This window comes from Protopterus annectens, chromosome 3.part1 (genome assembly GCF_019279795.1).
Source record: "Protopterus annectens isolate FY-2018-M chromosome 3.part1, PAN1.0, whole genome shotgun sequence".
Lineage (NCBI taxonomy): Eukaryota > Metazoa > Chordata > Ceratodontiformes > Protopteridae > Protopterus > Protopterus annectens.
In genome coordinates, this window is record NC_056732.1 from 299,804,207 (window position 1) to 299,820,393 (window position 16,187).

The 16,187-nt window shown below is 37.6% G+C and overlaps 1 protein-coding gene across 1 annotated transcript in view; it reads left to right on the forward strand.

The window, feature by feature from the left end:
* SLC2A13 (solute carrier family 2 member 13) overlaps positions 1 to 16,187 on the forward strand; it is a 2,419,048-nt gene that overhangs the window by 1,447,710 nt on the left and 955,151 nt on the right. The window contains exon 5 of the mRNA XM_044066204.1: positions 1,664 to 1,827. Coding sequence (XP_043922139.1) covers positions 1,664 to 1,827 — 164 coding nt within the window. The remainder of the gene's footprint in view (positions 1 to 1,663; positions 1,828 to 16,187) is intronic.

Consider the following 16,187-nt stretch of genomic DNA (forward strand, 5'->3'; position numbering starts at 1 on the left):
TCCAGGTTAAGCAGAGTCCCTCATTGACTCTCTTCAAGAGGTATCTTGATGAGTGGATGGGAGATCGTAGGTTTTCCCCGGGTATCACTTCTGTGTCACTGTTAGACAGAGGCACACTATACTAACCTCGAAAAAGGGCATAGCAAAATTAATTTAAAATGGGTGGCAAAAGCCAAACACACTCTGGCTAGGCTTATAAATGCCCTAGGGCAGATAGCCTAGTATGAACCTATGAACCTATGTCTCCCCCTTTTCCTAGTCCTATCTTCCTGTTCTTTTATTTTCATTGCTTCTGCAACACCCTGTTGCCTTTTACAGTTTATCATTATGATTACCCTTCACATCTTAAGTTTTCTGTGCCTTTTTCTTTTTTTTGTTAGCCTTTATCACAACTCCTTTCATTATGCTGCCATAATGTCTTTTTCATATTTTATGCTGGGTCTGTCCCGACACATTTCATTCCACTGGTTTGTGGAAACATTCTCATAAAGCAATGCAGATCCTTTTCTGAAAGTTAAGGGTTGGTAAGACATGGTAATCCTTAGAGGGATAACACCTGGTTCAGAAAGTAGTAGTATCAGCATTAAAACAAAACAAGTTTTTCTCAAAAGTCACAGTATTAAAATAGGACCAGCTTCACTTTTCCTGATATGGCTATATTGCATTGCAGTTGCAATGGTAGTGTTTTTTTTTTTTTTTTGTTAAGTAGTTTGTTACAGAAATATCACTGATCCAATATGTCTAAAACATGCCCAAGAAACTGATTTCTTCTCACATTTTAAAAGATACTGGTTCAGTGCTATATTCAAGCCAGATCCATAAATTATGCTTCATTGAACTGCATATACTCTTCAGTTGTGACAACTTTTACATAAAATATTTGTGTACTAAATATGCAATTTCCAGAATTAGAAAACTTTACTAAAATATAGTCATGGTCATAACAGATCTACTAAGATCCCGAGGTCTGAATTTTATTTGGTATTTTGTTTTAAAACAGAGATAGCCTTGAATAAGTCATCAACCAGTAGATCAAAGCCAGTGAATGCTGACTGTAAGCCTTGCACTGTATTTCATTTATCAGTTAGTGTTTTGTAATTATTTTTTGTGCTCTACTACTGCTTAATATTTCATATCAAGTAGAATCTACAATATTTTAGCATTTTTAAGTTGTGTGATTAATGACAGGGCCTTGTGATATGGAATTTCAGTGTTTGTTTTCCTTGGGTATTTTACAATGATTATTCCAGATATTTTAGATTGCCTGGTCATCGGTATTTCATAAATGAGCTTCTGAATTACTAATACTCATCTTTCACTTTTACTTACATTCAAACACAGCCTGTGGTGTCTCATGATTTGGAGCCAGCTGTAATTTGGAGAGTGATAACACTGAATGTCATACGTAACTTTTATCAAGCAATTTTTTCCAGGATTCTTTAGAAAGCTATTTTAATGAAATAAAAACTAAATAGTAAATTGACAGGTGTGCAACATTTTTTTATTTAACATAATTGAAGAACTTTAAAGATTCGATAGTAAATATAGGTCTGTGCAAATTGTTTCAGTTAAGTGAATTAATGATTTAAGAATGTAGCTTAACTGACTGTTTTGTAAGTTGGTATCACCTGAAATTAACATTAATATGTTTATTTCTGTACAGGTATTACAGTGCCACTATTCTGCAGATGTCTGGAGTACAAAAGGTAACACTGGCTATCTGGTTGGCTGCAGTGCTGGCATTTGTTAATTTCATCTTCACCATAGTTGGAGTATGGCTGGTGGAAAAAGCAGGTCGCAGAAAGCTTATACTCGGCAGTTCTGCAGGTGGGTAAAATGCATGCCCAAAGTGAAGAGGAAATGCTGCCAATAATAATGTTTACAGGTTGTCCACAAATACCATGTTTTCATCTATACAATGTCAGTGTTAAATGTGTGGAAGATACAGCCGGAAAAGGATAGGGGTGTAAGCAAGACCTGGTTGTCTGTTACTAATACCTGTCAAATGCTTAGAACAAAGATATAGTCGTAGTATTTATTAATTATGGATTACCTGTAGTACTAAAAACTGTGAAACATTCTACCAAGTTGGAATTTTATTTGGTCCCATGAGCCTTCATCACTTGGGATCATGCTCTATCCTGATTCCTGGGATCTTTTTAACAAAATATAGCAGAACTTTAAACGTGCTATGGTGACTTAAGTACTTAAGATTTTATTAAACTTTTTATGTAATCAAACCACACCAAGTTCTTAAAGAGATAACCCCTTTCAGTAGCATTTGCACAGCAGTGCAGAGAGCTGATATAATGAATGCCATACCTTAAAATCTAACACTGATCATGGTGACATTTTATAAACTAGTATAAAACTGTGTAGAGTGGGAGAGGGAATAGCAAGAACATGAATTTATGTAAATATCAGGGAGTTCCATATATAAGTATGAGGAAAGGTAATGAAATTGTCAAGCAATGCATCTTCTTTCTTCAAATTAGCCATTGGATTACACAGTACCTTTTGAATAACATCCTAACGAGGACAAAAACAAGGTGGAAATGAAAGAGAGAAATGTACTTGAGATTGAAAAAAATACAAAGCTAGAAAACTGTAAAGCAAAGCTCTGCTCTGCTGCAGTTTAGAATATCATGAATATAGTATCTAATGAACACATTAACAGAGGAAGAACTGGGGTGGGGGGGGGGGTTGAACAACAACCAATGTCTCAGTGGTAGTACAGGTGCCAGATATACAAGTGCTCCATAAAAGACTACAGGTTTAACTGAATCACAGTTTTACCATCTGTATCAAAATTATTTTCTGTTTTGGTAATAGAAAAATATGCAGTCAGAAGTCTATTTGGAAAATTTATGTTTAACTGCTTTCTGATCACCTTGCTCTTCTGCATAATAAACAGAAATAACTTATAGTCCATATTAGGTATATGTCTGTTACAGTAACAAAGTAGTCTGGGAATATCCAGATTTTGCAAAAGCATTTCCTTTGCATTACAATACCTCAGAATAAGTACCAGCAAGTAAACTGGGTGAAACTGGTTGTATAGTTGAGGATTCATTTATAGATAACAGTTTCATTTGGAAGATGAGTTAGTTGTCTTTGCATATAACAGCCAAAAGCTTGGAGATCTGCCAGGCCACGTTGATGGCCACAAACAAATCATTTTCAGAATGCAGAATTTAAGACTGACAAACCATTCAGCTCAAAAAACAAATGTACAACATGTCAGTCATGACGTTTAGGCCTCAAAGCAGAGATGGATTCTTTACCTGGAACTGTAGCCTCTTTGGAAATCATTTCTCTAGTTTATGCAGGGTCGTACTCTTTCTTTCCACCAGATTGTGGTTAAAAGATGGCTGAATGTACCTTAATTGAGGAGTAACCAAGACCTAGATGAATGAGATGTTCAGGACAAGATAATTAGGCAACATTTGAGATTCACTGGTTTAAGATAAGGATGTTCTCTGTTGACCTGGAGGGAGAACATTTTCAGCTGACCTAAGAGGCATGTATGGAAAGCCTCCAGACAGACTTTAACACCCACACCTCCCTGGAAAGAACTGGGGGTTGAACAACAAACAATTACTTAGCTGTGTTTTGAAGGGGATTTTTATTTTTAAACAATGGCATCAAAGCCTCCCCCACCCTTGGACCTGAGTTGCTTTATGACAGACTTCAATCAACCTGGAACAAGGCTCTTCAGGGTCACTACAGCTTTACAGAATCTCTTTTCAGAACTTTGCCGACAGGTAAGGTTTGAGAGCCTCAAAATGCTGTTTCTCCTTACCTTTTTTAGGGAGCAAAGTTTGTGAGGAATTATATTATCTTAAGCATCAATCATGTCACAATCAAGACTGTACCACTTCAAGAGGATTGTCTACTTTCCAAAAAGCTGAAGCTCCAGGAGAAGCCTCAAGCTGTGACATAAGATGTATGCCAGGATATTTCACTATCTATGGATTTAGACCTCCACCCATATGCCTCCAGTGGTAGCCCATTTCCCCACATGAATTGTCTAAGCAGAGGTAGTTGAAACATGTTGTCTTCTTTCTGTTCATATGCCACACCACCCCCTGACTGTCTGGTCTCACAAATAGAGCCCTATGTTTCAAAAACGCCTCCCAAGCTTGCAAGGTAAGGACACAAGTGCCATCTTGAGGACTCTGATGCACAGACACTTCTTCAGTAGATTACTGTGAGACTTGGAATCCCCAAACTGGGCTCACCACCTCATCAGCACCACATAACAACATTAAGTTGTATGTGTTTATCATCAGGCAAAGATCTTACACAAAACCATGACAAATAACATGCAGGTTGTCAGTACCACATTACTAAACCAATCATACACATTTCAGACCAAACACGTAGACCTGCATATGCTGAGGCTGTTTAAAAGTAACCTACCTAAACCATAATAGCATCCTAAATGTAAACTAAGAAACAACTAGCCTCAGCAACCTCGTAAACACATAACACAGGCAGCAACCACCAGGAATCATACATCTGAAAGTCACACTGAATCATTTCAAAAGTCCATTAGGCAAATCCCAACACATTCCAGTTCCAATATTCCAGTATCTCAGTCATAAGTGACTTCATAATGAGACACACTGATTTACCACTCATATGGTGTTGCAAAGAAATGGCCACTGTCAGCTATCAGCTGCCAAGATTCCTTGCACCACAAATACACCTATCTCAGAGACATAATGCACATGGATATAAATAACTGAAGATATATCTTCCTGGACTATGTGAAGAGAGGCATGATGGAGCTATTGGAATATGTGTCCGAAGCAGGTGTGAACCTAGCCTTGAGCAGCATTGCACCATCACCAAGAAGGATGCTACAATACAAGTACAAGATTATTGACTTCAACAGTTGGCTTATCTTTTTCTGTCATTTTAAGGGGTGCAACATATATCAGCCAGGAAGGAGATGATAGACCTTCCTAACTGATTTGCCACAGATGAAGCACACCTCTCCCTCCAAGGTGTTCATGTTTTGGCCAAATTCCTGTCCAACACATAGTACCTTTTTCGGCAAAGTCAGTCTTCTAAAGCTTCCAACATAACAAAAACAAAATCTATATAACATAAAGGTGCTGCTGCTCAACACTAAAAGCTTTAACAAAAAAAATCCACTCTCTACAAGTACTCCTTAACCTGGAAAATATTAATATATGCATTATCAACACTGGTTCAAGACAAGTTAGATAACTTTATCAGTGCAGGGTTTCAATGCTTACCATATGTTCAGGCCCATTACATTAGACAAACACACTAAAGGCAACACTGTCTCCATATTCTTAAAAAAATTCATTTCCATACTATTTAGACAAGATAATGGCTTAGAACTCCTCCATGTCCAGTTTACTGTTAACAAAACCCATTATTTTATCATAGCTGATTGTATGACCCGTTCTATGCCCACCTCAACCCTTACCTGCTACCTAACCAATGTGGAGTCCCTATGCATTAAGCCAAACACTGTTCTTCTAAGAGACTTCAGTTACTCTTCCATTAACTTGTAAACACTAAAACAAAACCACGACCAACCTGAAAACGAACCTTTTATTCACACAATTGAAGCGCTTTTCGGCTTACTGTAGTTAGCCTTCTTCAGAATGAATTACACAACAAATTGCACATTCTTTTTATAATAAAAAAGGCGCAAAATTTCAACAATTAATACCTCATTAAACAATTAAATGTGAAGTTAGAAATATTTAGCATTTAAAGTGCACATGCATACTTTTCTCAGTTAGACTCAAAACACCTATTTCTACATAACTAAAATTATTCAATGCACTAAAATAACTAAAATTAACATAAACATAAACATAACATATGTCTAATGTGCATCTTCATATAACATTAAATATATGTAAAAAACAAACACAAAAGCAAACATAAAGAATATGTTAAATATATTAAAAACCTATCTCGCCAAACTTTTTAGTTTCAAAAGGACACCAATTGAAAGAGCATCATTAAGCCCGGGGAACCTACCTGCATCTAATTTAACCTGCCATTTCAGTTCTAATTCCAATAGCTTTAGAGAGTGTGGACCACTCCTAGGGTTACATTCTATGTTATCAATCACTATAAATTTAAATGAGTGGTCAGTATAAAGATTAATATGTTTCGCTAGTGCGTTGTCAGCCTTCTTATGGTGGATGGCGTACATATGTTCGTAAATTCTATCTCTGAGCCTCCGCTCAGTTTTTCCTACGTAGAAGGCAGGACAACAAGTGCACTTAGCTAAGTAAACAATATCTCTAGAGTTACAGTTGTACCTGTTACGTAATTTATATTTAATTTCATCTACCATGAAGAAGTTATTGACGTTTATGTGCTTACACATATTACATGCCTCACACTTGGACATCCCAGTCATCTTTTTCACAGAAGCAGCCTGAAACTTTAACATATCTTTTAAATTACGGCCACGTTTGAAAATAACACTAGGTGTGTGCCCAATTTTTTCTAATAAATTCAGGTTGTTTCTAAACACATTCCAGTTCTTTTTTAAGATGTTAATACACAAAGAACTTACTTTAACGTAAGTTGTAGAAAAATTATTAAACCTGTTAAGGTTGATATTATTGATGTGTTGTGAAATGTTAATGTCTTCACCTCTCAAGTTGATATTGATCGAATTGCCAGTGCTAGGGCGTTTGATAGCCAATAAAGTTTCAAAAATATTATTTTCTCTCTTTGATTTAACCTCGGTTATCATCTCTTCTAAGAGCTCCACCGGGTACTCTCTTTTAATGAATGCCTCTTTTAAAAATAGACATTCTTCCTCAAATTCAGAATCGAGAGTAACTATTTGAGCTGCTCTTGCTAATTGCCCTTTTATGTGTAATTCATTCTGAAGAAGGCTAACTACAGTAAGCCGAAAAGCGCTTCAATTGTGTGAATAAAAGTTTTGTTTTCAGGTTGGTCGTGGTTTTGTTTTAGTGTTTACAAGTTTGTTTTCGTGTACTCTTCCATTAACAGCAGACCTATACATTATCAAACAAGTATGCCCAGAATTTATGGACTTCATCAAAACAAGCTCTGTAGACTACTTAAGCCACGCTCCAGCCAGGGGTGATAAAATCCTGGACTTGTTCCTTAGCATTATCAGCCATCTTTGCTCCCCACCAATTCTGATTTCCTCCCTGGTGGTTAAATTGGAGTACAAATCAGTCACATTTAGCATAAGACTGAAGCTGGAAGCATCTTCCAATACCTCTATATTCAGAGATTTCACCAAGGCTAATCTACTAAAACTGAGCGATGACCTGGTTAAATTCAAAAGGCTCTTTTATCTGGGTAACCTTACTACTTTTCTGGAATCTTTTACCAACAAATTTTGTGCACATGTAAATAGATGCATCTGCCCCAAACAGAAGTGGGTCTATATCACATAGTCGAAATTTTGTAAGTTCGAACACCATATGTTCAAACCGATATGTTCGAACTTACAAAACTTCGACTATGTAAAAAAAAAAAAAAAAACGGGAAACGAAATAAAGGGTTGTAACGCCCCACACTCCCCACTCTTTAAATATACCAACTCGGAGACTGCACTACAATGCAGTAAAGGGAATTTTCCCTTTACCGCACTGTAGTGTGGTCTCGGAGTTGGTATATTTAAAGAGCAGAGGGCGTGGGTGGTGCAGAGAGGCTTGCCCCCCTGCTTACAAGTGTCAGGTAAGTAATTTCTTTCTTTCTTTTTTTTTTTTGCATTCAACGTATGACAATTTCGAACATATGGTCTCGACCATATAACGTTCGAAGTTGTCATACTTCGACTATGTGATATAGACCCAACAGAAGTAAATACAATGCCAAGTTTAAAAATAAACCCCTGTGATTGAACCTTAATACAAATAGGTTCTATAATAAAAGAAAAAACTCATTGCAGTCATTATGAATTTAACTCTCAAGATGGAAATAATGCTCTTGATAAACTTAACAAGGAACTCCAGACCCGGTAAAAAAAAGCCAGATATGAGGTAAAAATAACCACCCAGGTGAGGAATAATCTGAGCCTTCTTTAACTATGTAATCATTCCACTATACTCGGGTTTCATTAAGGCAAGCATTGAATACAATATCCCATTCAATATGTATCTGTCCAAATACTTGACACAACTGGAGTGTCCACAGTACTTTCTCTCTATAAAAATCAATGGCTTAAATCACAAAAACCAAGCAGACCATATCAAAGCATTGTCTCTCTTCCTGATGATATACAGGCTACTAAGAGTTGACCTCTGCCTTGCATACAGAGCCTCAACGGATCCTATCCTGTCGGACCTGTTACATATTTGCAAGTCCAAATAATGACTGTGGCACATATCTTAAAGACTTCTCTAAAGGTGACATATGTCCTGATTGTTCCAATCAGAACTCATCAGAGACTGTGTTACATCATAAGACAGCAGCAACTGATGTGACTATGTCCACTAAGTGAGACACCAAAAGAACAGAGATATAAAAATTCCAAATTTTCTAAGAAGATGGCATGACTTTACACAAGTTACAACTTTCCTTGTGATTGCAAATAGTGGTTATTTTATTTATTTATTTATTTATATTTGTTGACCGGGAGTGTCCAACTGGACGTAGGTCCATTTTCAGCGGAGGCCGGGGAGAAAAGCTCCACAGTTAAAATAAACAGACAGTAGTTACATTGGATTACATAGCGATTAACAATTTACATAGCAAATACTTACAACATATTTACAGATGAAGAACATAGTACATCAGAAGACAACTAAAATCTTTATCTGTGAAGTACATAACAGACATTAACAAATGTTAAAATAAGAAGTTCCTGCTGTATAAGTACTAGGCTTATGAGCATCTGAGCTTGCTATAATCAAGGTAGTTAGTGGAGTGGAAAGAAAGGTAGTGGTTGGATGGGGTGGGTGATATTTGAGTGGGAGTTGCAAGGGCATAGCCAGCATGTTTTTAGGTGCGCTTTTAGTAAAGGTTTGAAGTGGGGGCATGATGGTACGGAGGTAATTGTGGGTGGGAGGGAGTTCCATAATTTGGCTATGGCGCAAGAGAATAGTGCTTCACCAGCAGAGTTATTGGCTTTAGTGATCTGCAAGTGATTTTTGTTGCTGGATCTTAGTGGTCTGGTGGTGCAATGGGGTTGGAGTAGATTCTGGAGGGATGGGACATTTAGTGGATGGTTTATTAGTTTGTGGGCGAGTGAGAGTTGATACCATTGAAGGAGGTGAGGCAGTTCAAGCCAGCCCAGTTCAGCAAGTGAGAGACAGTGGTGACTGCGGTAGGATGCCCCTGTGGCAAGTTTGGCAATTTTATTGTAGCAGGTCTCTAGCTTGTTTAGATCGCATTGCCCTAGGTTGGTATATATTGGAGAGGCATAAAGTAGGATGGAGATAAGGTGAGAATTTGCGATTGAAATCTTTGCTGCTTTGGTGAGAAGATGCTTATTTCTGTATAACGCTCCTAGTTTTTTGTGGACTTTTTTATGGTCATGGATATGTGAATGTCAAATTTTAGTTTATTGTCTATTTCCACTCCTGGCAATTTGAGTTGGGTATATAGTGGTGTTGTCTTTTGCTGTGATGTTAAAGTGAGAGTTGTTTTGAGTATGTTTGGTGGGTTGGAAGATGAGTAGTTTAGTTTTGTTTGGGTTGAGTATTAATTGGGCATCGGATAACCAAGTTTCAAGATAGGAAAAGGCTTCCTGTGTGACTTTTTGCAGTTTGGGTAGGGAATGGGCTGAGCAGATGATGGTCGAGACATTTGCGTATTGTATGAGTGTGCCATGTGTGGTGGCAGAGGCTAGATTATTTGTGAAAACAGAGAAGAGTAGGGGTCCAAAGATGGATCCTTGGGGAACCCCTATGGAGACAGGTAGTTGGGGAGATATGTCATTCTGCCATACAACGGATTGTTGGAGGTCAGACAGGTAACTCTGAAACCAGTTGGTGACTGATTGTAAGAAGGATAGGTTATTGAGGAAAGAGATAAGTTGTTTGTGTGGGACCATGTCAAATGCTTTAGATAGGTCTGGGAAAGTAGCAGAGGAGAAATAGCCATTGTTTTTATGCTGAAGGATAGTGTTAGTAAAGGAGAGTAAGGCAGTGTTGGTGCTATGGTTTGGTCAGAAACCATGCTGAGTATTGGAAAGGAGGTTGTTAGTAAGGAGGTAGTCTGAGACCTGAGAGTGTATGCATCTCTCTAGCATTTTGGAGAGTGGAGAGATAATAGCTATGGGGCAGTAATTGGTTAGTTCTGTGGAGGGTCCACCTTTGTGGAGGGGAATTATATGTGATACTTTCCACAGTGTGGGAACATAACTTTCTGACAGAGATCGGTTATTCAAGATGGATACTGGGTAGGCCAGAGCATCAGCTGTGATTTGTAGGTATTCACTTGGGAGGTTGTCTGCTGCTAATTTGGTGGGTTTAAGTTTAGAGTTTTTTTATGTTGGAGGTAGGTACAGGAGAAAAAGAGAAGGCAGTGGGAAGATTAGTAGTTGAAGGTGTGGGTTGGAGGGGAGGGGGGTTGTGTTGTTTAGCTAGTGATAGTATGGTTTGTGTGAAGTGTGTGTTGAATGAGGTAGCAATATTTTCTGAGGAGTGAGGGATGTTAAGAGGAGGGGTACTGACTTTACCTGGGTGGAGGATGGAGTTTATGGAGGACCAGAATTGTTTGGGGCTGTGTTGTGAGGAGTCTAGGGCAGACTGGTAGTATTGAAATTTGTCCTGTTTTATTAGCTTTTTGACTCTATTGCATAGTTCTAGGAATTTCTGTCTACTTGAGGGGGTCTTGGTTTTGCGCCAGTGCTCCCAGGCTTTATCCCTGTTTTTCTTTTCTGACTTAGTGGTTTTCTGTAGCCATGGGGAGGGTTGTGCTTTGATTCTGGAAAGTCTTATGGGGGCATGGTAATTAAGGATGCTCAAGAAGGTAGTATTAAAATATTCAACTGTGTCATCAAGACTGAGGTACTTTAGAGGATGCCAGTTGCATTCTTTGAGGGATGAGATGAATGTGAGTGGGTTAAAGTTTATTGTTTTACGTATCTGATGGTAGACGACAGGTTTAGCTTGGTATAGGTATTTTTTCAGTAGGAGTGTTGTGGAGTGATCACTGAGGCTATCTGATAAGCAGCCTGTTATATATGACTGGGGGCTCTTACTGACTAGTTTCCAATCCAGGGTTGTGTGCTTGCTGGAGTTTTTATTTATCCTGGTTGGCGACTGGACAAGTTGGGTGAAGCCATGAAGGTTTACATGATGGGTTGGATGGTTGCCAGAACAGGATTGCCAGTCAATATTGAAATCACCTAAATTATAGTTTCTTGGGGGAGATGGTGGGTAGACCATCTGAGGAGGTTTTCTAGTGCAATTAGTTATTGCAATTGCCAGCATTAAATATTACTTTTTTGTTTATTTACTTCATGCTGTGAATTTTAATTCTATTCCTCATGACAAATGGTATAGATGGTAATAATTTACACAATGGGGGATGTATTCTATAAGTATATTCTGTAAGTCTTTATTATATTACTTATGTTAGTAGCAGTAAAGAAGAGGGCCCAAAGGCATTGTACTCCCCTCTCTGCAGAACCATTGCTAGTTCATCTGCCACCTTGTGCAGATGCCCAAAATGGAATCACCCAAGTCAAAGTTGAGGAAAAAGAAGACTCTTTTCAAAGTTAAAGAACAAAAAAACAAGCTTTTCCCTCTTCCTGCAACTGTAGCAAGCTGCTGCTAGAATTCTAAGAAGTTGCTTATTACAGTTAGCACACTCAACTCACATTATGTGCTTTAGTGCTTCAGCTGTGCCATAAATGCACTATCAGCATTCATTGTGAAGCTACAATATCCTTGCAGCTTCATAAATCAGTGCCAGTACTGCACCATCAGCACCTGCCAAGCTTGCACCTGAGGGTTATACTTTTGCCATTCTAATTGTTCCTGACATTTCAAGAATTTACTGTCATTTTCATATTTAAATTATTACATGGTATAAGATTTATATGTATTACATGGATTGTGATGATTAGTGAGGTTCTTGCTATGAACACTGCTCCTGCAACTAAGAAAACCTCATGCTGCCATACACTGCAGTCACCATAAAACTGCATGGGAAACCAAGTAACAGATTTAAAAGCTATGACATGCTTTGTGCCACCCCACAAATGACAGCAGGATGCAAAATGCACATCTTGTCAGACAGCAGTTTTAAGTGCTTTTAAAGACATCACATTGCTGCCACACTAACTGGCAGTAAATATACTGAAATAGCTAAAACTCCCATGTCTTTTTTTAACTGGTCTCAAAGAGGAATATTGGAATGGATGCACAAATTTGATTTCTCAACATATCTCAAGCTTCATTCTCAACTCAAAATTTGTTTTCACTGTATTTTTCAAAGGTGCAATGTACTTATTATTTATTTAATTAATTAATTTTCACTTGTTGACCAGGGAAGTCTGCCTGGGTGTAGAACTTCTTTTCATTGTAGGCCCAGAAAGAAAAGCTCCAGTGACATAGTATAATACAAAATACAATGTGAATTAACACAGGTAAATAAAACATCAGTGTAATCTTTGACAGTGCAGTATTAGAATATTATAGAGTAGCATACTAAACCAGTTCACATTACATAGAAGCATATTGAATGAAAGAATGTAATCACATTGGTACAATTGCAATAGCATGTTAAATGGACTATTTTCTATACAAACATTTGTAGTGGAACAGCTGTGAACATGGATAGATATGTATGAGTAAGCATATAAATACCAATGTTAAAGTGGAAGCAAGAAACAATAGTCTGGTTGCATTAGGGTAATGTAGGTTTTAGGGGGTAGAATAGTAAGTTATTGGTATAACAATGTTAATTATGGACATTAGTGCCAAGGAATGTAGTGTAAGAGTAGTGAGTATATCAGTAGTTACATGAGACTTGGACTATAAACATTTTATTTACAATTGAGTTTTCACTGTTTATTAGTAAAGTCTAAATGTTTAGAAGGCCGAGAGGTTTGGGAAAGTGATAGTAAAGAAGAGGGGGTTGTTCATGTAGAGTTAGCATGGTGAAGGACAAGAGCATAGCCAGGAGTGCTTGAGATGAACTTTTGGTTGATCTTTGAAAGTGGACAGGTTGTTTTTGAGTCTTAGTGACAGAGATAATGAGTTTGATGGTTCATGGATATCAGTGGAGTAAAGGGCTTCATCTGCTGAGTTATTAGCTTTGTGAGTCAATTGTATGATTTGTTGAGCATGGGTTTATTTGGAGTAGGTAGGTTTTGAGGATATTTTTTAGGCTGGGAGTTAAGTTGTGTACAAGATAGTGGGCAACAACTTGCTGTGAGAAGATGAGGTAGTTCTTGCCAGTTAAGTTTTCTGAGGGCAGTGCAGTAATGGGCTGTATAAGGTAGGTCATCGACAAAACTGGGAATTTTTGTTGTTACATTGTGGTAGCTTGGAGATTTGGTTAGCATGAAAATGTATAATCACAGGGGAGGCATACAGTAGCATTGGAAGGGTCTATATTAGAATGACAAAACCTCACTTACTCGAATCCCGAAAGGCTGATACATAAACAGTGAACCACATGAACACTGAACGTCCTTAAGCACGGAATTCAAAATACCGAATCGCCATAGTTGTCCACATCATGTTTAGTGAGGTAAAACTTCAGTAGGAGATTCCCTTATCCGGTATAGCTCCCTAACGTAAATGTGCAATAGTTACTGACCTTAGAGTTAGGGTGTGGGTTAAAGTAAGTGCATATATAGTAATACATTAATATTTATTTTGTTTGGGTAGGCAGTACGTAGCAGGCAGTGGAGTTGGCCAACTATGGCAATTCGATATTTTGAATTTCGCGCTTAAGGACGTTCAGTGTTCTTGCAGTTCACTGTGTATGTGCCGACCTTTTGGGATTCGCGTAAGTGAGGTTTCTGCATTCTAATATAGACCCCACTGGAAGTAGAGAGGTGAACACTATAATTTTTCTACCATTTTCAGTGAGATGCTTCTAATCCGATATAATGTTTCAAATTTTTTTATTCATCTTTTTGATTTCTTCATGTGTACAAGCATCAAGTTGTAGCTTTTTTCTATAGTGACACCTAACAACTTAGTATGTGTTGTCCTTTGAATCTGTGTATTATCTGACAAATTGATTTTGAAGTCCAGATTGGTGTCCAAGTGAGATTTAGGAGTGAACAATGCATTTTTTTAGGATTTAGCAGAAGCTGAGAGCTGTATATCCAATCTTCAGTGGAAGAGAAGGACGCTTGGATAACTGTTTGGAGTTTTGACAGATTGACAACTACAGATATGAGGGCTGAGTCCTCTACATACTGAATTCGGGATACATGCATTGATGCTTTGTGGAGGTCAGCTATGAAAATATTAAATAGTATGACTTTGAAGATAGATCCTTAAGGTACCCCAACAGTGACTGGCAGAAAGGAAGATAGAACAGATTGTCACTGCAGCTTGATGTCTGTCAGTTAATTAGCTGCTGAACTACATGGGGCTAGAGTGTGACAGACCTATGCACTGTAGTTTTTCGAGCTGTTATGTGAAACAGTGTCACATACCTTTGATAAATCCAAGAATAGTGAGCAAATCATTTTGCCACTGTTTCTGTTAAGGTTTTTGGTACTGACAAAGTCCAAGAGGGCAGTTGTTTTGTGATTTGATCTAAATCCATGTTTGGTAGGAAAGAGGACACTGTTGTTTATGAGGTATTGGACCAGTTGAGTGTAATCTGCAGAAGGTCCTTCTTTCCTGTAAGGGCATGATTTATTGAAATAGCTGGAATGTAGTTTTCTTGAATTGCTCTGTTGTTTAACATGGCTACTTGGTAGGCCAGTGCATTTGCAGTGATTTGAAGGTACTCTGCTGAAAGTCTGTCTATGGCTAAGGTGATAGTTTTTAATTTGAGTAGATATTTTGATTGTTGATATGGGGGTTGGTTTTAGACTGAAAGAGTTATTGTGAATGTCAATATGCAGACAGCTAGGACAGTTAGCATTGATTTTTGATTTAATGAATTTGGAAACAGTTTGAATGAAGTGAGTGTTGATATTTGTGGGGAAAGGTTGGGTGGTGGAGTAGGTTATTTGGCTCTTCTGGACTGTAGGAGCTTATTCATGGAGACCCAAAATGCTTTAAGATTGCTTTGGTTGGAGCATTGAAATGTTAAGTAGTATTTTTGTCTGTGATGGCTTTACTTTTAGTAAGATTATGGAGCTGCCTTAATGGCTGGTAGCTCTGTTGTGTTTTGTGTTTTAGACAAGACATCCAGGTTTTATCTCTGTTATAGATTAATTCTTTAGTTGATTGTGTTAGCCATGGGGCAGGATTTACTTACACTCTTTTTTTCTCGTGAGGGCTATTTTGTTGAGCATATTTGGAAAGATTGAATTAATTTCCAGTGTTACATTGTCTAATGGTACATACATAAACATATACAGATATTTCAAGCATGGGCAAAAATGCCCTTCTAGCCTGCCAATATACTAAAATAGTCATCTCATAATAAGTATCAAAGCTGTTCTTAAAAATATTTAAACTGTTACTTTCTTTAATGTCATTTGGTGGTCTATTCCATGCATCAGCTAATTTCCTAGGCACGTCATCTGATGATTCTCTACTATTTGATACCCAAAACATTACAAGAGGTAGTCATCTCTAAAAGCTTTGTATACCTGAATAAAGTTGCCTCTTCGATATCTATATGAGACACTGTACAAGTTAAGATATTTTAATCTCTTATGATAACTGTCTTTTCTATCCATGGATGTCCTTAGCATATTTCCACTGCACTCTTTTCCAATTACTCTTGCTACTTTTCTTATAAGGTTTACATGTTGTTATTCTGTACTGTTGAGTTTGGGTGTAATGTAACTTACAAACAATGATTTCACCATTTCTGATTTCCTGAACTTTATAAGTCATTTTCTTAACTTATAGCTTTAGAACTACCATTAGTCAATTAGTTGACATGATCAGAAAAAAACTCAAAGCTAGATCTTCTTATATATCCAGACCCTTAAATGAATCCATGGTTTCAGTCACTGTGTAGCATATTACATTTTCACCCTTCAGTCTATGTCTCCCAAATCTCATATGCTTGTTTTTTTTATTATTATTAATTTATCATCA